Source organism: Rattus norvegicus, chromosome 7 (assembly GCF_036323735.1).
Source record: "Rattus norvegicus strain BN/NHsdMcwi chromosome 7, GRCr8, whole genome shotgun sequence".
NCBI lineage: Eukaryota > Metazoa > Chordata > Mammalia > Rodentia > Muridae > Rattus > Rattus norvegicus.
The window spans coordinates 127719627-127743911 of record NC_086025.1 but is presented as its reverse complement, the minus strand read 5'-3'; the positions used below and the strand labels follow the sequence as shown (position 1 = coordinate 127743911).

General features: G+C 45.2%; 1 protein-coding gene across 3 annotated transcripts in view; it reads right to left on the bottom strand.

Moving 5' to 3' along the window:
* Positions 1-24285, bottom strand: part of Tmem117 (transmembrane protein 117) — a 462083-nt gene that overhangs the window by 355033 nt on the left and 82765 nt on the right. Inside the window, exon 3 of one of the 3 annotated variants that reach the window (NM_001271239.1) lies at positions 19035-19167. In NM_001271239.1, coding sequence (NP_001258168.1) covers positions 19035-19167 — 133 coding nt within the window. Of the gene's footprint in view, positions 1-19034; positions 19168-24285 lie in introns of those variants that run through there. The other 2 variants (XM_039079771.2, XM_063264145.1) reach the window with 2 other exon arrangements.

The following is a 24285-nucleotide window of genomic DNA, read 5'->3' as shown; positions in this document are numbered from 1 at the left end:
TTCCTCGGGAAGTGTTAGGAAGTCTTTAAACAAGTTCTTTGTGCGTGACTTCTCTGAGGAAACTGTCCTGGCTAGTTTTATGTCAACTTGACACGGCTGAAGTCATCTGAGATGAGGGAACCTCAGTTGAGAAAAATGGCTCCATGAGATCCAACTGTAAGGCATTTTCCTAATCAATGGAGGAGGGCCCAGCCCACTCTGGAGGGTACCATCCGTGGGCTGGTGGGTTCTATAAGGGGCTGAGTTAGCCATGTGGAGCAAAGCAGTTAACAGCTCCTCTCCATGGCCTTTGCATCAGCTCCTGCCTCAGGTTCCTGCCCTGCTAGAGTTGCTGCCCTGACTTCTTTTGAAGATGAGCAGCAATGTGGAAGTGTAAGCTGAATAAACCCTTTCCTCCCCAACTTGCTTCTTGGTCATGGTGTTTCACTGAAGGACTGGAACCCTCAACTAAGACAAAGTTTCCCAAGGAAAACCTCTCAGTGGGAAGATCAGTCCTGCTTCTCCAAGTGTGCACCATAAACCACCTCAGTGCCTGAGACTGAGCTCTCTGCCTGCTATCCGTTTATACCTGTAGAAAGGTTCTGAAGCCTCCTGCCGTCATCATAGCAAACGAAGTCACAGTGGGAGCTGAGGAGAACGCGTCTGTGCACTTTCTACAGAAAGTCTCCAGCCATCCTGGAGAGGGGCCTCTTTCTTCATGACACAGAACACCCTATTTCAAAGCCAGTGTGTCAGGCCTGCTGTGGCAGTGCAGGTCTTTGATCCTAGCACTTGGGAGGCAGAGACAGGCAGATGTCCGGGAGTTCGAGGCCAGGTGTCCACAGCTTCTATCAGTCTGTGTTAAGGCAGTGAAAGGAAGTAGGACTGGACTTGAATGTTGGCACTGGGACCATCCCGGATGCTGTCAACTGCGTCATCAAATTACTCGTGAGAGCCTACTTGTACTGAAAGCTGAGGTGAAAACCACAGGTCCCGACACGTTGGCCTTAAGTAAAGCAGAGCAGATTATATTTTCTTAAACTTTAGTGAGAGGCACAGAAAGTGCCGTGAGATTGGCCAGCTAATCCATAACCCATGACTCTCCGGTCAATCCCAGAGGGCATTTATGAGCTTCCACGATCTATTATGCCATCAGGAGTAGCATTTTTTTTTATGCCTGGCAACACGCTTTCGTTGTTAATTTATCATGTTACTAATTATTACCTCAAATAGTTCTTTTCATCCGAATGTAATCTTGCTCTAATGGCCTCAGTTAAGACTGCTTTGCTGAAAACCAGTTACAACCATCTACCTATATTCAGTCATTTTGAAGGACAAGATGTAGGGACCCCCAGGGTGATGCCCCGTCCGTCCTCATCTCTCTCCTACCAGCATTAAGGAGGAGAGCCACATACTTAAATCAGCCCCTGACAAGCCAGCCCATGTCCTTCCTTCTATGTGGACAGCTGGATAGGACTACTGATTGCTTCCCTCCCTTAGAAGTTTCTGTATCACCTTAGGGTATTATGTAAGCCAGGCCTCAGGGAGGACATTGTTTAAATGACATTGCTCTTCTTCTTTTCTCTCATTTTTTCTTAATCCACAATCTTCCCTTTATGATGTCACCCTTGGCCTTCGGCGGATGCCTCCCTCACTTTCCCCGTGGTAGGGGTTGAGTCGCACACATGCTTCTCTACCTCCAATTATTTCCCAACTCACACTGAACCATCAGTACCACAGGAAGGGAGCTGAGTTGCCAAGGTAACCAGACAGCAAGCCCTGTGCTCAGCCTCAGTAGGGTTTTCTATTCTAATTGATCCAAATCTCCTGCTCACTCCTCACTCCATTTTCAAAGCAAACGAAGTATGGCGTGCTTTATTTTTCTCTGACTTATTACACAGATTTCATTCATTTGTTTACAGGAACCTCTGGACAAGGGCTTCTTGAATTACTAACTTGCCTCATCTATTTTTATTAACTGAGCGTGGTCTTAAAGTGTGTAGAGCTAACATGGCAGCAAAGTACCAATCAGAATGAATACATCCACCAAACCAGAGGTGTGTCAGCTGCAGAGCCCTGAACCAGCACACTCTGGCCGCGTTACCTCACTCCTATGGGACAGGATTCTCTTCTGGTCAGTGGTGACACATTTGTTTGCCTTGCATGGCCATCTGATGTTATCACCATATACAGATGAAACAAGAACTAGATTTTGCTGTGAAATGCATCCATGAGTTTATGCCAGTCCATGAATATGAGGATTTTAGAACAATCTACCCACACATTTTCTCCCGTCCCAGGCCCCTGCCATGGTTGCTCCTCAGCCCCTGTGTGCTCTGATGGACGAAATCATTCCAATTTGGGTCATGAGTTAAGTGTTGAATGTCACTTCAAGGATGAATAACTAATCACTTCTCTGAGATCCCCAAAAGCAAGTGGCAGTGTTCCACATAACAGCTACAATTTCAGTGTAGATCCCACGGGGAGAATGACGACCTGTGAGCAGGGGCCTCCAACTGGCTCATGATGGAAATGTACTGCAGCTGGGGAACCATGAAATCCTTATAGTTGCTTCTTATTGGGGTACAGTCTACCAAATCCTGACTGATACATCCTTACTTTCAAGTTTATACTTGGGATCTCCTATTTGTTATTTTACTTCTGAAACGTGTACTTTGAATGGCTCTTAATTTGGGGTCCATAATTTACACCAGATTATGTGTGAAATTTAGGCAGCTTAGGAGAGATGGATGAGAAGGTTAATTCAAAACTCTTGCCATCATCTTCTTTATTACTAAGTGATCCAGACGTCTATTCTATAACTGCAGCCTAGACCCTGGGCATTTAGCTTGGGAATCTTGTCTCATCCTTTGGACCCATCAACACTCATTGCCTAGTATAAGAAAACAGCTCCATGACCCACTTCCTGAGAGCCCTGAACACATAGCAGATCGACGGGTGGATGGAGGGCGGTCTCCCTCTTTATACTGGTGACTCATGATTCATGGGCAAATCTGGTACTCAAAATCTGTGGTTTTTGAAACTGTTGAGGCCAGGTCCCAAAGATGAGCAGTGTCAACAGCTCTCACTCTATCTGGGAAGCATAAGAAGGAAGGCTACAACAGATTTTCAGAACTGAATCTAAACTCGAAGGGTCTGGGGAGCAATCGAACTCTTGGAATCGAGTCACCAAACAAGTACACCAATGCAGCCTCCTTACTTGTCTCTGAATTCTCAAACTCTTAAGAGAATGACTCTTCCAGATGATGTAGTGAAATATAAAAGCTACCTTCCCCAGACACTGAAAATATTTAAGAAGCAGGGCTCTCCTAGTTGTCTCTTCTTTCTGCAGAGCCACATTCAATTTGAGGCCTACGGGCTTACCCTCCTTAAGAGCCCTCCTGTGTGACTCTGACCACCTTAGAGTGACATTGTGTGGGTTCAGTTTGATGTCTCTGTAAGGTTTGGGGACATCTTCACTGTCCCTCTTCCTCAGCTTCAGTGATTCACCTTGAAACTTAGAGTGAAGTTTGCATAGTAACTTCTCCAACACAAACAAGACACTTCTATCAATAACAGCTTGGATCACTGCACTTGCTATGTGTTTGTTGTTTTAATAAAAGCAACCTAAGAAAGGATGAGTTTACTTTGGTGTGTAGTTCCAAAAGACACAGCACCCCATAAGAAGGGAAGTATGGCGGTGGGAACACGAGTCAGTCAGTCACACGGAGTCCACTGTTTGGAAGCATGGAGCAGTGAACACTAGTGCCCAACTCATTTTCTCCTTCGTGTTTTTTCCAGAAGCTCAGCCCGTGGAACAGGACTGCCTGTCTTTAGGTTGAATCTCCCCACCTTGATTAACCTTCACTAGAGAACTCCCTGTCATGCCCGGAGGCCTGTTTCAATAGCGATTCTAAATCTTATCAACCTGACAATGAAAATTAACCACTATAATCACCTAACCATGGATGTTACAAATATGATTATAAGTGATAGATAATGGGTTATTATGTAACATACGTTTCCGTAACGTGTTTTGTAACAGTTTACCGGTGAGATACACATCTATACAAAATAGCATCTGGAGGTTTCAGGGGGATGGCTCAGAAAGTAAAGTGTTTACTGCAAAAGCATCAGGACCTGAGTCCGAACCCCTTTGTGGGTAGGCATAGCACAGAGATATGCACTGTAATTTTAGTGCTGGAAATGAGGGCCTAGGGAGAATCCCTAGAACTCAATGGCCAACTAATCTTGCCAAACCAGTGAGTTCTAGTTTCAAAGGGAGATCCTGTCTCAAAATAAGGCAGAGAACCATTGAAAAAGACACGGAGATAAACCTCTGGCCTCCACACACACAGAGAGACAGAGAGAGGGAAAGACAGAGACAGAGAGACAGAAAGAGACAAAGAGACAGATAGACAGACAGACACAGACAGAGAAAAGCATATGGATATTCAAGAAGCTATGGAGCTGGACATGGTGACTCTCACTAGCACCCAGGAAGGCTATTAACAGAAACTTGGTGCCAACCTGGACTAAAGAATCCCAACAAAGAAGCGTTCAAACCTGTCAACACTTAGCTTACTGGATACAAGCATCTCATGTCCTAAGCCTCCCACCAGAGGACACTGAACGATGTGTGCTTTGCAACACAGTTGAAAACCACACCCCAATCTTCTAAAGTGTGTGTCTTCAGGAGACAGAACAAAAACTAAGAATGCTGCAAAAAGTCTTATCATTTAATCTCTGTTTTATCGAGTGTTATTGCTAGTGCCCCAGATAAATGGGCTCTAGAAACTAGTAGAGAATAGTATTAAACGTCTTGTTTAAATTAGGTTTTCTAGTGCCCAATTCCTAAAGCCACGCAAGTCCCTTAGCATCATGTCCTAGAACACTAACCTTCAATTATGTTGGGGACACTTGCTTCTCCAGGAAAAAAAACATTCAAAAGAGATTGTCAGGGTGCCCTCGATGTAGCTGAAAGAAGGCTGAATGAGGAGAAGCTAGCCCGTTCTGTGGTGATTCTGCCCTTGAGGCAAACAGACCACTCACCATAGCTTACCGAGATAGAGGCACCACAGTGGAAGAGGGTGGACATCTCGGCTCTGTCTCGAGAATACTGCATACATTTTGTTACAGCTGACATAACCTTAGCAAAGAATATTTATAAAATAATGAAACGCCGTGTTAATAAAACTTGCTTCTCATCAATCCAGAGTTATTGTGGGGTTAATAGAGGACAGATGTGTTAACTCATCACAGAAATGCCACTTTCACAGATGGTATGGGACTGTCTCAGTAACTTGTTGAATTAGACTATATAATTTTGGTAAGTCTCGAGCCTTTGGCTATAAAATATGCATCAATTTTCCATAACTAGAAAGTAGTCATTTCCTGTCTGTCACCAGGAGGCAGCAGTTGAGATGGAATATAAAGACACTCATTATTATACGACTATGGATAACACACCACACACACACACACACACACACACACACACAGACACACACACACACCACACACACACAGACACACACACACAGACACACACACACAGACACACACACACAGACACACACAGACACACACACACACAGACACACACACACACAGACACACACACACAGACACATACACACCACACACACACACACAGACAGACACACAGACACACACACACAGACACACACACACACAGACACAGACACACACACACAGACACACACACACACAGACACACACACACCACACACACACAGACACACACACAGACACACACACACACACCACACACACAGACACACACACACACAGACAGACACACAGACACACACACAGACACACACACACACAGACAGATACACAGACACACACACACAGACACACACACACACACACACACACAGACACACACACACACACACACACAGACACACACACACACACAGAAACAGACACAAGGGGCTGGGGATTTAGCTCAGTGGTAGAGCGCTTACCTAGGAAGCGCAAGGCCCTGGGTTCGGTCCCCAGCTCCGAAAAAAAAGAACAAAAAAAAAAAAAGAAACAGACACAAATGCACACACACTCACACACAGACACAGACACAGACACACACACACACCACACACACACACACAGACAGACACAGACACACACACAGAAACAGACACAAATGCACACACATACACATAGACACACACACACACTCACACACAGACACACACACACAGAAACAGACACACACACAGAAACAGACACAAATGCACACACACTCACACACAGACACAGACACACACACACACTCACACACAGACACACACACCACACAGACACACACACACCACACCACGTGCACACACATACACACCACACACACACACCACACAGACATACACACAAACATACACAGACACACACACACAGAAACAGACACAAACGCACACACATACACACACACACACTCGCACACAGACACCCAGACACACACACCACACCATACAGACACACACACACCACACCACGTGCACACACATACACACCACACACACACACCACACATACATACACACAAACATACACAGACACACACACACACAGAAACAGACACAAACACACACACATACACACACACACTCGCACACAGACACCCAGACACACACACCACACCATACAGACACACACACACCACACCACGTGCACACACATACACACCACACACACACACACATACACACCACACACACACACACATACACACACACACACACACACACACACACACACACAGCCTGCTAGGCAATCAACATAACATGATACTATCCTCAAGTCCGTCAAATTTCCTTTCTCCTTTCAAATTACTAAAATTACCAAGCAACCTCTCAGTGGCTTGCTGTGGGCATGATTTTTGTCTTTCAAACCATAATGAAACACTGCATTTGTTTGTTTTCATGGACAGAAAATAAGGGGAAGCTCGCGTCTGCTCACAAACACCTGCTCCAGCCACAGCCATAAGTCGGCCATGTTAGGTCACTCAGACACTGACAAAAGCTCCTGTTTGATGAAACCTACGATGCCAGGTGCTCATTTGGGAAGCTTTGTATGAATCAAGACTAACTGTTTTACCTTCCCAATGACAATAATATTTTGCAGTAAAGGTAATCTTTCCAGTCCTAGGAGGTGTGGCCCGCTTGCCTACGTTCTAATCTGCTATGGCCTTAGGTTTGACCCTATGCGCTGAGATAAATGATTGAATAAGTAAGGTCATGTTATCACGCTGACCAGTGATATTTCTGCTATCATACTTATGGAAACCAATGTTTTCTAAGAGCTGGCATGCTGAGAAAGCGACTGATGCCCTTTCCTTTCTGTTGTGAGGAGAAACGAACCCTTATCAATCCTGATGGGCTGCTTCACAGGCAGCATAACACACACAGTCTTGTTTGCCACGACCACTCTAGGGTGGGTCCCAATATTCCGCTGTAAACCCCCCCACAGTACGACTAGCCAAGATGCACCCCTCGCCCAGATACTGGTTTCTGGATCACAACTTTTCAGACATGGTGGCTTGCCTACATGACCTCATCAGCACTCGGGAGCTTGAGACAGTTTTGATTGTCTAAGAATTCAAAACCAACCTGGGCTACAAGCTGAGTGCCAGGCCACCCTGAACTAGAGTGAAACCCTATCTTTAAGAAAACTCCAGTGAGCAGCTATGAACGACGATCAGGGAGCTTTTCTCGCTCTGGTTAAGCCAGTGTCGACTCTGGAGTAATAAGGACACAGGATCGATTGCGCTTCTCGGTCATTATGTAAGAAGTGGTCGCTTCAGACAACACTGGCTGGGCTTAGAAATGCCTGACACGTCCTGTATGGTGTACCGTTGTACGGTCAAAATCAAGTAATGACAAACTAAGCTGTGAATTTCTCCTATCCAACATGCTTCATGCTCAGTCGGTCCCCTCTGCCCATCCCCTCTCCTCTCCCCCTCCTCTCTCCCTCCTCTTTACCTTCCTCCCTCCTCTCTCCTCCTTTCTCTGTGCCCTGCAGTACCAACTCTATTGACCAGGCTGAGCCCTTCAATCCACTTCTCAGCTCAGCAGCCCAGTCTCAGACACCAGCGTGAGCCCTTACTCCCGGCCTCAATAATGAATGTTGCTATTATCGTGAATTAATTGTACCAGCCAGTCAGTATTTAGCCTAATTAAGAATGAAGCCAACAAATTATTTAAAGCACCACTCTGGCAGAGTTTGCAGCCTGCCATGCATCCGCTGCCCAGCGAAGCCTCCCAGCCAGGCCAAGGCCCCCACCCTCGCCTCATCCTAACTCCCGTGCTCTATTAAGTACTGTGGGAAATAGAGAGGGAGGTCTTAATTCATCACAACTCAAGTCAATAGTATTTACTGGGCTTACGTCTATCACGACTCAACATACAAGAAGCCAAGGGTTCGTGAAGACCATTTAACTTTTTTCTCACCATTTCTCCAAAGAGACTTAGCACTCCTAAAGACAAATAAACACAGACAGACAGACAGACATTTCTTCCTCAGCAGGAAGCCTCCAATACAAGATGGTAGCTGGCCAACCAATTTTCCACAAACAAAGATCACTGTGCTTGAGAGTAAAATGTATACCTGGCTCCTGGCCCTGCTTTAGATGAGGAGTGACGAGATCCCTCATCAAATATCGCTACGTACTCCATAAGCCTAAGTGAGTTTTATCTGTGGCTTAAAAGCATTTTTAAAAAAACGGTAAGGAGGAGACTGAGGAGATGGCTCAGTTAATAAAGTGCTTAATGCTCAAGTCTCAGCACCGGGTCCTGATTCCCAGCATCCATAAAATGTTGTGTACAGAGGCACAAACCTGTAAACCCAGTGCCCAGGAGGTGGAGACAAGGGCTTGCTAGCCAGCCAGCCTGGAGGAATCGGTGAGTTTCAGGTTCAGTGAGGAGACCTTGTCTCAAAACTTAATGTGGACAGTGAATGAGAAAGGCAGTCAGCATTGACTCCCAGCCTCTGAGCATCCGTGTACACCAGTGCACCTGGTGCCCACAGGAACCATAAAGGGGCATTGCATTCCCTGGAACAGGAGTGCCACACGGTTATGCTGCCATGTAGATGCTGGGAATCGAACCTGGGCCCTCAGCAAGAGAAATAAGTGTGCTTAATAAATGAACCAGCTACACACACACACACACACAAACACACACACATACACACACAAACACACACACATACACACACAAACACACACACAAACACACATACACTCACACACACATACACACACAAACACACACAGAGTTACACATACACACACACAGAGTTACACATACACACACACAGAGTTACACATACAGAGTTACACATACACACACACACACAGAGTTACACATACACACACAGAGTTACACATACACACACAGAGTTACACATACACACTCATACACACACATACAGACATATACAGACATACATACACATAGTTACACATACACACACACAGATACACAAACATACACACACGCACACACATACACACACATACAGACATACACAGACACACACACACGCACAGACATACACAGACACACACAGAGTTACACATACACACACACAGATACACATATACACACACATACACACACGCACACACATACAGACATACACAGACATACACACACACAGAGTTACACATACACACACAGATACACATATACACACACATACACACACACGCACACACATACACACACATACAGACATACACAGACATACACACACACAGAGTTACACATACACACACACAGATACACACATACACACACATACAGACACACACACACACACACACACACACACACACAGCCTTCTGAGACTTTTAAAAAAGTATAGGAAACTTGGAAAAGCAAATTCTGCCTGAATCAAAAGTTCTCCCTGAGTTTTTAATGAGTTTTTCTCATTAAAGGGTGATTCAGCCTTGGGCGATAGGCACTGACACCCACACCTCTGAGGAGAGAAACTGAAGCTGTGAGGTAGAGTCTTTCCTGGTAGGACAGTATGACAGGTGAGATGCTGGACAGAGCACCAATCATTCTATGAGAAAACAGACACAGAAGAGTCTCAGGGCTGAAGCAGGTCAGGTGTGCTTGGAATCTAAGCAGCAGGAGACCCTGGATGATCTCTCCCTGCATCCGGGTCCTCACTGTCTCCCGTCTATCTTTCTTGGTCATTCTTGCTTGTTTGGGTTGCCTCTCTAGACACAGCCACATGAATCTGAGGCTCAGAAGTGTCCACTTCAAGTGCTTTCTCCTCCTTCCCACCCTAGTCAGTTGCTCTTGTCATTTCTCTCCTCCTCCAGGGGGCCCCCCAGGACACTAAGCAGGTTAGGTCTCCATGTAGTTCCTCAGGAAAGCATCCCAGGAAGGAGGTAAAAGGAGGAGGAGGGGCTATCGCACCCCCACTGTGCCAGCACTTCTGGTTTCTTTGTTATACCACACACATGAAGAGTTTCAAAGTCCTACATCACAGTCACCCCCCCCCACAGCTCTAACTTATATTTAATCCCAATTTATATATTAGTACATATTTTTTATACTACCTGGAAAAGGCAAAAAAAAAAAATCTGAAGATTTTCTTTGTGATCAACTCTACACACATCTGCTTAGCAGCCCGCTCTACACAGCGCGCTTCTGAGGAAAGCGTTCTTGTTCACAGTGAGCATTTTATGAGGGTGGGTGCCTGGTTTCTTCAGGGGTAGGCACAGTATTTGCTTTTGTAAGGCTGGAATAAATCTACAAACGTGAACATATTGGCACTCACATGTTCGTAGATATTGTCACAAGAGCCTGTAGCTGGATCATAACGAGGGCCAAGCACATCACACAAATTCACTTGAGGTAGAGTTTGCTATGTAAATTTCATCAAAACGCCCCCTGGGGCCCCAGGAAGATGGTTCAAGAAAAGTCCCAAACTGCTTTTACCGGGTATCCGAATTCAGTTTCTAACACTCATAGTCAAGCAGGTTCACAGTAACTCCAGATCAACGGAGCCAATACCTCTGGCCTCTTTGAGCGCCTGCGGGATGCACACGTAACAGATATGCACACAAAAGTTACACAAGCCAGGCCAGAAAACCTCTTGTGATGCTATCACTCCTAGAAATGACAGGGAGGTTGCTCCCATATATACTTCAACCACTTGAATGCCTACCCAAGACCTGCACAGTATAAGTAGACATTCTAACACAAGAGGAAAACCTAAGGAATCCCGTGCCCTAGACATCTTAAGAGCTATAGGCAATTAAAGAATGCTGAGGGAGAGAGAATTAGCTTCTTCTAGGGTAAGCATCCCAACTGGATATCTAATACCAAGTGTTCACCCCTAAAATCATATACACAGGCAACACCACACAGACTCAGCAGGTGGCATATATATTTATGTGTGTGTATACATATGTATGTTATATATATATATATATGTATACACATACACACACACATATATATGTATGTGTATATATATATATGTATACACATACACACACATATATATATGTATGTGTATATATATATGTATACACACACACACATATATCTATATATGTGTGTGTATGTATACACACACACACACACACACACAATAATAAAGAAAATGAGACCATCAATTGGAGGAGTGAGGGAATGGAAGGGTTTGAAAGAAGAGAAGAGAGGGGTAATTGCATTTTAATTTTAATAATTTTAATTAAGAGAACTTCTCTTAATTACTTCTCTTAATTAAATAAAACAGACAAAAATGTCAACAGCATGTTTCGGAAACTTAGGAAAGAGCAGACTTCCCCGTTTTGCTTGCTTGTTTCTCCGCTGTTAGAAGCGCCTTGTTCGTGTGTGTTAGCTGTGAGAGCACTGTTATGTGCACACCACACACTCTGGGTATAGCCCCACCCCCACCCCCATCGTCTTCTAAGCATTCCTCTTCTCTCTTTCCCTGGGAGAGAAACACAAATCCTACTGCCTTTAACAACCAGCACTGAAAACATGTCTTTTGCTGCCCTCCAGTGGCTCTTTTTGGTATAAAATTCTGTTGCTAAGATGGTCTTCAAAAAGCTTGAAGCTTTTCAGTTTCATGAGGTCCCATTTATCAGTTCTTGACCTTAGTGCCTGAGCCACTGGTGTTCTATTCTTGTCCCCTGGGCCAATGTGCTCAAGGCTACAACACTTCCTGCTCTATTAGATTCAGCGTATCTGCTTTTCCATTGAGGTCTTCCATCCACTTGGACTTGAGCTTTGTGCAGGGTGACAAATCAATTTGCATCCTACCTGCAGACATCCAGTTAGACCAGCACCATTTGTTGAAGATGCTTTCTTTTTCTCCCCCATTGCATGGCTTTGCCTTCTTTGTCAAAAATCAAGTGTTCATGGGTCTGTGGGGTTATTGCTGGGTCTTCTATTCTGTCCCTATATCACTAAGTCCCATTCTGGTTTTGTCACTGCTATTCTGTACTGAGGTCAGGAATGGTGATAACTCCAGAAGTTATTTTATTGTTCAAGATTGTTTTCCCTATCCTGGATTTTTGTTTTACCACATGAGAATTGCTATTTCAAGCTCTGTAAAGAGTTGTGTTGGAATTTTGGTGGGAACCGCATGAGATCTGTAGATTGCTTTAGGTACGATGGCCATTTCCAGTGTAGTTGATCCTACTGATCCGTGAGCCTGGGAGGGCTTTCCATCTCGGAGACCTTCTACAAGTTCCTTCTTCTTCCACTTGGAGTTTTTGTCATACAGGGTCTTTCATTCTCACTTGGTTAGAATTACACCAAGATGTTTTTATATTATTCATGGAAATTTTAAAAATGATCATTGGTTCCCTAATTTTTCTCTGCCTGTTTATCATTTGTATAAAGGGAGGCTACTGGTTTTTTTTTTCTAAGTTAATTTTGTATCCAGACGCTTTGCTGAAGGTGTTTATCAGTTGTAGGAATTCTCTGGTTAAAATGCAAATCAAAATGACCCTGAGATTCTGTCTTATACCTGTCAGAATGGCTAAGATCAAAAACTCAAGTGCTAGTTCATGCTGGCAAGGATGTGGAGAAAAGGAGACACCCCTCTACTGTTGGAGGGAGTGCAACCTTGTACAAACACTTTGGAAATGAATTTGATGGTTTGTCAGAAAACTGGGACTGCTTCTACCTCAAGACCCAGTTATGCCACTGAAGGGCATATATCCAAAGGATGCCACACTATACCACAGGAACACTTGCTCCACTATGTTCATAGTAGCTTTATTGGTAATAGCCAGAAATTGGAAATAAACTAAATGTCCCTCGACTGGAGAATGGATAGAGAAAATGTGGTTCATTTACACAGTGGAATACTATTCAGCCATTAAAAACAAATATATCGTGAATTTTCCAGGCAAATGGATGGAACTTGAGAATATCATCCCGAGTGAGGTAACCCAGTCCCCAAAGAACGTGCATGGTATATAGTCACTTATAAGTGGCTATTAGCCATAAAGCACAGGACACCCACACTACACCCCGCAGAACCGAAGAAGCTAAACAAGAAGGAAGGCCCAGGCAAGGAGGCTTGAATCTCACTTAGAAGGGGAAACAAAATAGTCATAGGAGCAGATGGAGGGAGGGGGCTGGGGGGGGACAGAAACAGGAATGGGAGTGGCGCAAGATCAGGTGGGGAGGGTCAGAAGAGAGGGCCAGAGAATTAATGGAAATCTGCAGCTGGCAGGGATGGGGAAGGGGACGTCTCACATGCCAGAGACCTGGGATCAGGGAGACTCCCAGGAATCATTCAGGTGACCTTAGCTGAGACTCACAGCAGTTAGGATGTGAAACCTGAAGAGGCCACCTGCTGTAATCAGACAAGAGCCCCATCGGAGCAACAGGGACACCAACCGACCCACAAAACTTTCAACCCCAAACATACTTTGTCTACAAGAAATGCAGAGACAGGGGATGGAGCAAAGACTGAGGGAATGGCCAACCAATAACCAGCCCAACTTGAGACCCATCCCGTGGGCAAGCACCAATCCCGGACACTGTTAGTGATCCTCTGTTACGCTTGCAGACAGGACCCAAGTCTGACTGTCCTCTGAGAGACTCCACCCAGCAGCTGACGGAAACAGATGCAGAGACCCACAGACAAATATTGGATGGAGCTCGGGGGCTCTTATGGGAGAGTTGGAGGAAGAATTGCAGCCCTAAAGGGGATAGGAACTCTCCAGGAAGACCAACAGAATCAACTAACCTGGACCCTTGGGAGCTCTCAGAGGTTAAACCTCTAACCAAAGAACATACATGGACTGGACACAGGGCCTCAGTGGGAGAGGATGCACCTAATCCTGCAGAGTGTTGATGTGCCTGGTTAGGGGGACACCCAGTGGGACCTCCAGCCTCTTAGAGGAGGAGGAGGGGAGGGAAGGGAGCAGGGACTGAGTGAGGGGCCAGGGGATACCAGGAGGGACCAGCTGCAATCGGGATATAAAATTTAAAAGAAGTGGGGGGGAAGGGGGTGATTAAAGTATCCAAACACTGAACATCCTAGCAACCTTTTGCTTCCTGCTCAGTTTTCTAATCATTAAGATGCTGGCCTGGACGTTGGAGCACATCTCTCTTCATTGCTGCTTTTTATAGGGCTTGGTCCTGTGTGTAAACAAAGCACCTTTCTTCAGTACAATGCACACCATTGGGCTGCTGCAGCTGCCATCTCTCTCTCTCTCTCTCTCTCTCTCTCTCTCTCTCTCTCTCTCTCTGGTGCAAATTAGTGCTACTCTCCTTTTTCTTTGAGTGTTTTCTCCTTATCTCCCCTAAAAGATAGCTACACCAATGGCGGAAAATGTGCACCTACTATGCTAAAGCACAGGTTGGACATCCTTCCTGGCGCCCGGCTGTATCAGCACACACACACACCATTTCGCTCTTTCTGTCTCCCCGTGCAGAATCTTTCACCAATAGGACTTCTAATTTCTCACTCCCAACCTGTGTTAGTCAGGGTTTCTATGGCTGTGAGGAAACACCATAGCCAAAGGCAACTTGAGAAAGTTTTCTTTTTCACTTAGTCTAGCATATCAGAGTTCATCATTGAAGATGGCCAAGGTGGAAACTCACACAGGGCAGGAACCTGGAGGCAGGAGCTGATGCAGAGGCCATGGAGAGATGCTGCTCACTGGCTTATTCTCTATGGTTTGCTCAGCCTGCTTTCTTATAGAACCCAGCACCACCAGCCCAGGATGTCCCCACCCATAATAGGCTGGGCCCTCTTCTGTCAGTCACTGTTAAGAAAATCCCCTATGGTTTTGCCTCCAGCCTTATCTTATGGAGGTGTTTTTCTCAGTCAAGATTCCCTCTTCTCAGATGACTCTAGTTTGTGTTAAATTGATATAAAACCAGCCAGCACACACCCTAAATCCTCAGTTCTGGTCTCCGCCCAAGACTGAGAATCGAGTCTCTAAGTCCCTGCCTGGAGCACTACTCACAGGCTTCCTGTCTGGTATCCAGGTTCTGTAGTTTCCCTCTTGCTCTGTCCTACCTCAAGATAAGCTTGGCTACACCTGTTTTTTTTTGTTTGTTTGTTTTTGTTTTTCTTTTCTTTTCTTTTCTTTTTTCGGAGCTGGGGACCGAACCCAGAACCTTGCGCTTGCTAGGCAAGCGCTCTACCACTGAGCTAAATCCCCAACCCTTACACATGTTTTAAAATCCATCTGGCTGTGTTGTATTTTGCAACAGTTCTGTGGTTTGTACAACAGGAGAGATGATTGCGTCCACCCCACTGTGGGAAAAGAAATTGCTTATAAAATGCTACAGGCAAACCTGGGACTCTCACCAAGCACCTCCAGCATTCTCGGGAAGGGGCCTCGGCTTGTCTTTAAGTCAGCGTTTCCGAGCTGAGCGGTGTTTGAGTGGAAAGAGAGTAAACTGCACGGAGATGCCTCCCCGGTTCTGGGAAATGCGATCGTCTGAGGCTCTGCCCTTTGGGTCCAGGAAGCTCATCGCCCTTTGTCTTCATTTTAGTTCATTCCCCAAAGACGTCTAAAGCCTTAGGAGTTCGTGTCTGCCTCAGGATGGAACTGGGTGAAAACAGGAGCCTCGTAATTTACCTCCTATCAAGTCAGTTCTGGCCAGGACTTGTTCTCAGTACCCAGGGATCACGGGCCTCAGCTTATACTAAATTGACACTCAATTCTGACTCGGAAAATGTTTAAAGCACACAGGGCTGGGAAATATCCTTCCCTACCATTTTGGTTTGGTTTGGTTTGGGGTTGGTTAGTTGGTTGGTTGGTTGAGTTTTTTTGGTTTGTTTGGGTTTTGTTTTTAATCTCTAAAACCATACAGGTCTTCAACATATATTGTAGTCCTGAAGCATCCAGTCTGGAAAGAAAGTCCCAAAGGTACGAACACAGTTCTAATGTTTCCTGGGTTCAAGAAACACTTTGGGAATGGATCTAAGCCAGTGGTTCTCAACCTTGTTAATGCTGCAACCCTTAAAAACGGTTCCTAATATGTGTTGACCTCCAACCATAAAGTTATTTTCACTGCTACTTCACAACCATCATTTTGCTTTTATGAAATGTAATGTAAATCTGTATGTTTGCAAATGGCCTCTGGTGACCCCTGTGAAAGGGTCACTTTGACACCTCCAGGGGTGGAGATCCGAAGGCTGGGAAGAGCTGCTCTAGGTCAGTGTCTTCAGAAGCAGCTCTACGCCAGAGCAGATTGGAAGCCTCCGTGCAAAACTGAGCCACTGTGCAGAAGCCCACAGTGCTCTGTATGAGCAGCAATGCCCCGCACACATCAGGCACCTGTGGTGTCCTCACGCCCTTGTACCTCTCCTCACCTCGTGCCATCACGTCCTGCCCTACGCAGGATTAAACAATGCACCAGGTACTTGTGCCTCCTGGAGAACCCAGAAGTACACCAATGTCCTTTTCCCTAGGAACTGACTTATCCACCAGACTCACAGCCAGCCTTGAAGCGCTCGGTTGGTCACGTGATCGAAGCTGGCCACGCTACTCGCAGATGGCCATTTGCTTAGTGAATCAAAGCCATTTCTCTGTTGCTGTGTATTTTTTTAATGACATTTTTTAAGACATCCTCTCAGTAGAAGGCTCTCTTCTGGCCAATGTGATCACGGAAGAGTTCAAGGGTCACACAAGAGTTCAAATATTCCATAGTCTCTAATAGTGCACTCGATCTGAGAATAAAGGGGACCTCAGTTAAGGTAGGACACTGTGTGTAAATTGTAAACCTTAGCTTAGCTACTACACACGCCTTCTATTTCCCTCCATTACCAAAGTCAGCTTGGGAAATTAACCCACAGAAAAGGCAGACAGGGTTCTGTGCTATCCTTTCAGGGATGGGTTCTTAGAATTCACTTTGAGTGAGGAGTTAATTAGAATTCAACTTTGGGCAATCCTTAATGTCTTGATCCATAAACTGGAGACGGTCAAAGTCCCTATTGCGCAGTCTCCGTGTGAGGTTTGGACTGAGATGACTCGTGCCTGATCAAAGCTCTCAGCAGCTCTGCGCTCTCTCTAGGATTCTTTCGATGTGGCTGCTGACCGTTTTACTCTGTGCTCGGGGTTACATGTTACTGAATTCAATGTACTAATTTTAAATCTATCTCTCTATCTTCATTCATATCCTTTACACAGACCTTATCAGCACCCTGTAAAAACAAAGTTTTCCAACCTCGGACTCCCAAGTGCTTGGGATGACAAGCCGGTGTTACCATATCAGGCTCCTTCCAGTGCCTTGAAAGCACACAAGCCTCTTGCCGAGAGGCCTCTGGCTGCCTTAGTGAGTTCAAGCTCTCACTACCTACTGTTACCACGGGATCAAAATCTGAGGACTATTTTGAGGAACACAAGGAGCTCCTATAACTCCATCATCAAAAATCAACCCACTGTTGGTGGCATTATTTGGGTACAGGACATAATCACACCACATTTCTAGCGGTATTCTTAGGCCCAAACATTTGACCTAGAATCATTCATGGATTTTGCTACTATGAAGTACGGTGCAAAATATGTGCTTTTCTATTACCACTCAGCCCCTTTACAGTGGGAGAAAATAAGATGTTAAAATGGTCTTCTCTCTCAGCACTCAACAGTGGCAGCCAACATCTACATACAATATCCAAACTGCCTCCCACTGTAGTCATTGGTAGAAATCTCAGCAAATCTGTAACTTAGGGGCAGAGGCCATAATCTTGTGAGGAGAGTAGATGAACACCTCCCCTAGTAATTATCTCAGAATCAACACAACTACTTCTTGCCAGTAGTTCGTAAATTCTTTAAGATTTTAAGCTCAACTAGTCTTCAATGTACTGCCTTTAAAACTTAATTGTAAACAAACCAGCTGGACCAGTCTTGCAGTGTTCTGCTTTTAAAACCCAGCAAAGCAAAGCTAGTGGGCACCGTGCTGTAAGTCCGACCTCTGTGCTTTGGTATGCAATAAAAAGCTGGGGAAAGTTGATAGAAAATCAACAAAGCAGGTATCAGCAGACCTCCCTTCTGCTGGGATATGCTAAGCATGGTCACAGTCTGCATTTAATCCTGGGAGACTGCCTTTAAATGGGACTCAGCTTCTCTCTGTGGAAACTGTCAGAAAAGCTTGACTGCTTGTTTTATGCTACCACACCAGACATGGATCATGAGTTCAAAAGCAGCCAGGACTACACACCTAGACCATGTCTCAAATAAAAGCAAACAAATAAACAAAAAAGGCTACCAGAATCAAAGTATCCAAGACCTTTATTAAGCCAGGCATGGTAGAACACTGAACTCTTACGCTATAATAAAATTGTTATTGGCCTTAAAGCCACACCAAAAAACAAAAAGTTTAAAAAAAAAAAAAAACCTAAGTGATATAAAATGCCTCTATCTTCCTAAAAGGAAGAAAGGTTCTGAATATCTGAAACAAGACAAACACAAATTATCCCTACTTAGGGCACAGTATCTGCTAAGTTACATGTTTGTAACAACTAAAATGCTGGGAGAGTTCCGAGAATTTCGCACACGGGTTGGGGAGCACGCCATAACTCACCCCATGTTCCCGTCCATCAGAAGGACTGTGTTGTATATGTGAGAGAAGATGAAGAGAAACAGAATCGTGCTGAAGAACATCGTCATCCACGACCCGTGGTCTTCACGGAACATTTTTAACCGGAGCAACTGACCTGAAATACAAATATTGCAGGTCAATGTGCATTGCACTTGGAACTCGTGTATCTTCGCTTTTCTTTAGCCACAGGAGGACCTGTGGGGGAAAAACATTATATAATGCCTTTCTGCTTTTGGTGAAGGAAGAGTCATGAATAAAGTCCAAGATAACCTGTACCCCTCTAGAGAGTGGTATTAATGTGTGAATGATTGCCCTGGGGTATCCGTTGCCCTGGGTTATCTATTGCCCAGGGTCATTTATCACACTGGCATGCGGACACATTAGAACACTACCCTTGCTGTATTTTATTTCATAAATTTGCTTTTGGTTCACACTAAAACTACTTAAGGCTGAAGAGGGCGTGGAGGGCGGGGGAGCCAGTTCTACATTGTTTCCTTTTGTTTCCAGACACCCATCCTAAACCATAAGATACAATTTCTTAAGAGACAAGACAAGGAAAAACAAAGACACTGTCATCAGACGCAGAGGACTCAGCTCTACTCTTCAGTCTTAAAAGGCTGTACAGCCACGGGTGAGGGGGATCACGGGTGTGTTACAGAGTGCAGTACGACTTGTTGGAAAATATAATTTCCATTCTCACCCACAGAATCCCAATTTACAAAGACAAATTATATAAAGAGAAATAAGGTTAAAGTGCTACATTTTTATAGAAAGGAATATATAACAGGATAAGCACTGAAATAAAAATTATTAATACCAGAAGTGTCCCAGAGAATATTTAAATTTATGAATACAAGTATTCTGAGACATGAGTACAATTAGTTTTTTTGCCTACAAATAAAAACCAAGAGTAAGAAAACAGTGACAGTGGGGCACCCAGGCCTCTCTGAAGAGAACTTTGGTGTGGTTCTTTCTGTTCCTCCAAAGGCTTATGTCATCAATGAGCAGGGAGATGGTACAGACAGTAGAACCACAGTTAAGAGGAAAGGGCTGGAGACGCCTCACAGTTAGGATCACAGAGTGCGTCTATCGAAGACCTTAGCTCAGTCTGTGTGCTCGCACCAGGCCATTCTGTCTCTCTCTCTCTTTCTCTTTCTCTCTCTCTCTCTCTCTCTCTCTCTCTCTCTCTCTCTCTGTGTGTGTATGTGTGTGTACACGTGTGTGTGTGTGTGTGTCTGTGTGTGTGTCTTTTATGCACTCACACATGCACATGGTTAAAATAAAATATCTTTTAAATAAAGTAAACCTGAGTTTTTTTTTTAAAAAAAAATATGTGTCAAAAGAACAACAACAGGGCTGGGGATTTAGCTCAGTGGTAGAGCGCTTACCTAGGAAGCGCAAGGCCCTGGGTTCGGTCCCCAGCTCCGAAAAAAAGAACCAAAAAAAAAAAAAAAAGAACAACAACAACAACAAAAAACCTTTTAACAATATAAAACAGACAAATGTTTCCTCCTCAAATGACCTTACAGGGAACAGGCAAACAGCTTATAGAGAAAAAAGATCGGCTAAGACCTACTTTAGGCTAGAGAGGTGGCTCAGCATGTACGAGCCCTTACTGCTCTCCCAGAGAACCCAAGTTTGGTTTTCAGCACCCGTGCCATGGGGTTCACAACCACCAAGAACAGCTGGGGAATCTGATGCCTCAGTCTGGCTTCCACAGGTACCCACATACACATGTCTATAAACAAAAAAATATATGTGTCAGATTTAACTATAAACTTTCCCCTCGTGTTTATTTTGGTTAACATGGTATGTTAGATGTCACTTGGAAACTAAGAAACATTCTCCTACCCTAAACTTTAGCTGGGGGTAGGGAATGGCAGATTAGATTGGTCGATGAGGACTTGATACCAGAATCCAGGCCAGAAGACTAAATGTAAACTTCCTCTTCAATGTCTTTTTTATGTCAAAAATTCACTAACTGCCTGGTTTTTAGAATATGATGATGATGATGATGGTGGTGGTGGTGGTGGTGGTGGTGGTGGTGGTGGTGGTGGTGGTGGTGGTGGTGGTGATGATGATGATAGTGATTTAGGAGTGCTCTGCAAATAAAAACATCGTGATAACTGAAATAATACAGAGTCAGTAAAAAGGGAAATGTGGCAGACCCGTTACAGGGTCACCGCCAAGCTCACTTGTCTGGCAGTCACCCCGGGCAGAAGACGCATCAGAGTGAAATGGCCAGTTAACAGGGTTAGTACACACGAGGCACACCTGTGGAATCAAATCACATAAAACTCCCCCCGAAGCGACTTCAAGATTCACTCAAGCAGTGACCACCAAACGCCAGAAACACGGGCTGCCATCAACTGACAGGTTCCGCAAACGACTTCCCCGTACAATATAGTAGAGCCCAGAACCTTGGCGACATCACTGCCCGGGCAGCAGGACAGGAGAGACAGAACGGCGAACACAAATGGAAGAGTTAGTCCCGGGATGTTCAACAAGCTTTGGCAACAGGGGACACCCATCTGAAAATTGCCAGCGCTGTTGTCACTACTTGCCCCAGTTCTTGAGACGGTGCTTTGAACAGAATTCTTTGCCATGTCCGGGGCTTTAACTAAGGGAGAAATTAACGTCTTCATAGCCATACATATTTCAGTACCGCCCGGCCTGAGTTATCTGACCAGCAAGAAGGCAAGTGACAATGAAGTCTAAACAGCCAAAGGACGACGTCATTTCCTTCACCTTCCGTTGTACTCACAGCTGAAGGAGTGCACACTGGAATATTTCTGCTGGATGGAACACAGGTGGCCAAGTTATAGAAGAAAAGTTGCAGCCTGCACCATCCTCCCTGAGACAACACAGCCCCAGGAGACCTAAGACCCGAACTTGACACCACACTGCCTGCTCTGTGCGCGCTTTAGCCACCACGACGCTGCACTGAGGTGAGAGGCCCTCTTTGCCTCGTCTATCATTGTGTTCCCGGGCACGGCGCCATGATCTGAACAGGGTTGGGTACTCCAGAAAATTCATGTTGACATTCTAGTGCTACTTCGACGGTTTCGAGACGTGGCCTTTGAGAGATGATTAAGTTGTTACGGAAGTTTAATACCTGGGGACTGGGTTGATTCTCTCGAGACCGGATTAGTAACCACGAGATGGGTTGTTATGAAATGAAGGAGCTGCAGTTTGACTCCTCGACAGTAGCCGGAATGCCTTCCAGTGCCCCGGGATTTCTCAGCCTCTAGGATCGTGGAGCAAAATGATTTCCACTCTTTATAAATCACCCGCCTTAGGTATTCTTTTAACAGCAATGGAAAATGCGCTAAGACACCATGGTGCCCAGCAGTTCTATCTCTTAAACGTGGGCCTGACCGGACAGAACACAACGAAGCCTTATCGCACAGGCTCTGCACAGGCTCTGTTTCCTCTGTGCTGCTCCCCAGAGCCCTGTGGTGCTCCAGCTGCCCACACCTCCTCCACCTCATATCTCCTCAAACATCAGTTACTTGCCTATCTCAGTTGATTCCTACTTGACTTGAAACTCCAATTCTCTTATTAGATGTTTCCCCAATGTCCTTATCCCCTGCATGGCCTACACATGTTCTACGTTTCCTCTGTAAAACCCCATCTGTAGTTCACAACTACAGTCTGCTCCCACCGGTCCCGTTACAATGCTATGAGGAGCACGTTAGGTTGGCAATGACATACGATATAAACCATGATCTCCAATTCCAGCTAGGATACCTAGCACAGCCGTGCAGTAATGGCTGCCCCGGTCCTTGCCAATGCCTCCTCCTATCCTCCTCAACATCTATTTGGGTTTTTACCTCAGAGCTCTTAGGGAGCCTCTTTACTCTAGGGATATCTTTATGCCAGACCCAATGAGATACAACGGCCATTAAACATGATTGCTCTTAACTTCCTGCCCACTGGTACTCATCCACTCTCCACCCTCAAGGCCATTCCTTTTCCTCCTCTTGTTTCTCAGAGGATGCAAAACTATTCTCAGAAGGGACCCACCTGATGCCTTTTAAAATGTACTTCTCTTAGGAACTTGCCATAGCTATCCTCCTCTCTCTCTCTCTCTCTCTCTCTCCCCCCCCCCAGTCTCTCCCACTTTTCCTCGTCTTTCTTCCTCTGCCTCAAAAAAATCTCTTTAATACTAAAAACAATGCTTGCTTGTCTTCAAGCCTTTAAACTACATCTATTCTCCTTGTCATTTTAGGGGGGAAAAAGGCCACCACACCCACTCCCTAAAACCTAAGTTGCCCTGTGAACACAATACTGAAATTGTCCTGGCAAAAGCTCACGACACCCACCAATACCAACTCCAGAAAACAAAAATACCCTGCGCTTTAATTTGCTACACAATTTGGCTGCGAAGGGCAAAGGGCTTTTAATGTCGTGCTTTCGTGGCTTCCCTGACAGCAAGAACATTCCGCCCTTTCCCATGTTTGTGACTATCCTCAGGGACTATTTTATTTAGGGATCTCTTTTTTCTATGTGTCCCATACTTGGTATGCTCCCACTGTCCGTCACCAGACTTGCCTTCATAACAGCCCACTAACGTACCCAGTCTCAAGAGCCCAGCATCTGTGTCCCAGCCGAGACCTTTCTGCCTCCGTTTCTGCCCTTCCTCCTCCTGAATGAACCACTGGAAAATCAAACTCGGCACAGAAAGACAAACTCCAGACCCCTAATCCTTGTCCCAACAAACAAGCTGCCCACATCTCCAGCCTCTTGCCTTCCTTAGATCCACTTCTGATTTCACTCTTTGGTCGTGTTCAAAAGATCCACAGTAGAATTCATCCCCCTCGCCCCCCGCTCAAGAAATAGCCCTATTACCTCACTCTTCCCCATATTTGGTTTTTCACTGGTTCTTAGTGAAACGATCCAACAACGCTCCAGCTGGCCTTTCCTATCTGAAGTACACCTTCCACATTGACAGCAGCCCTAACTGAAATTTAAATGTAACCACGTCACCCTTCATTGAAACCCCTCCGATGATCATTTCTTCCCCTGCAGTGTTAAAAGCTCTCCCTCCTGGTCTACAAGGCATCACACGGTTGACCAGTAAGCTTCTTGATCACCATGCCTGATCTTCCACTCTGCTTCCTCTCACACCATCAGGTTTTAGTTGTCTATGTTTGTGTTGAACACTCTGCCCAGCTATTCTTTCTTTTCCATGGGCCACCAACTCCTATCTTTCCTGTAAGCCTTAAGATTT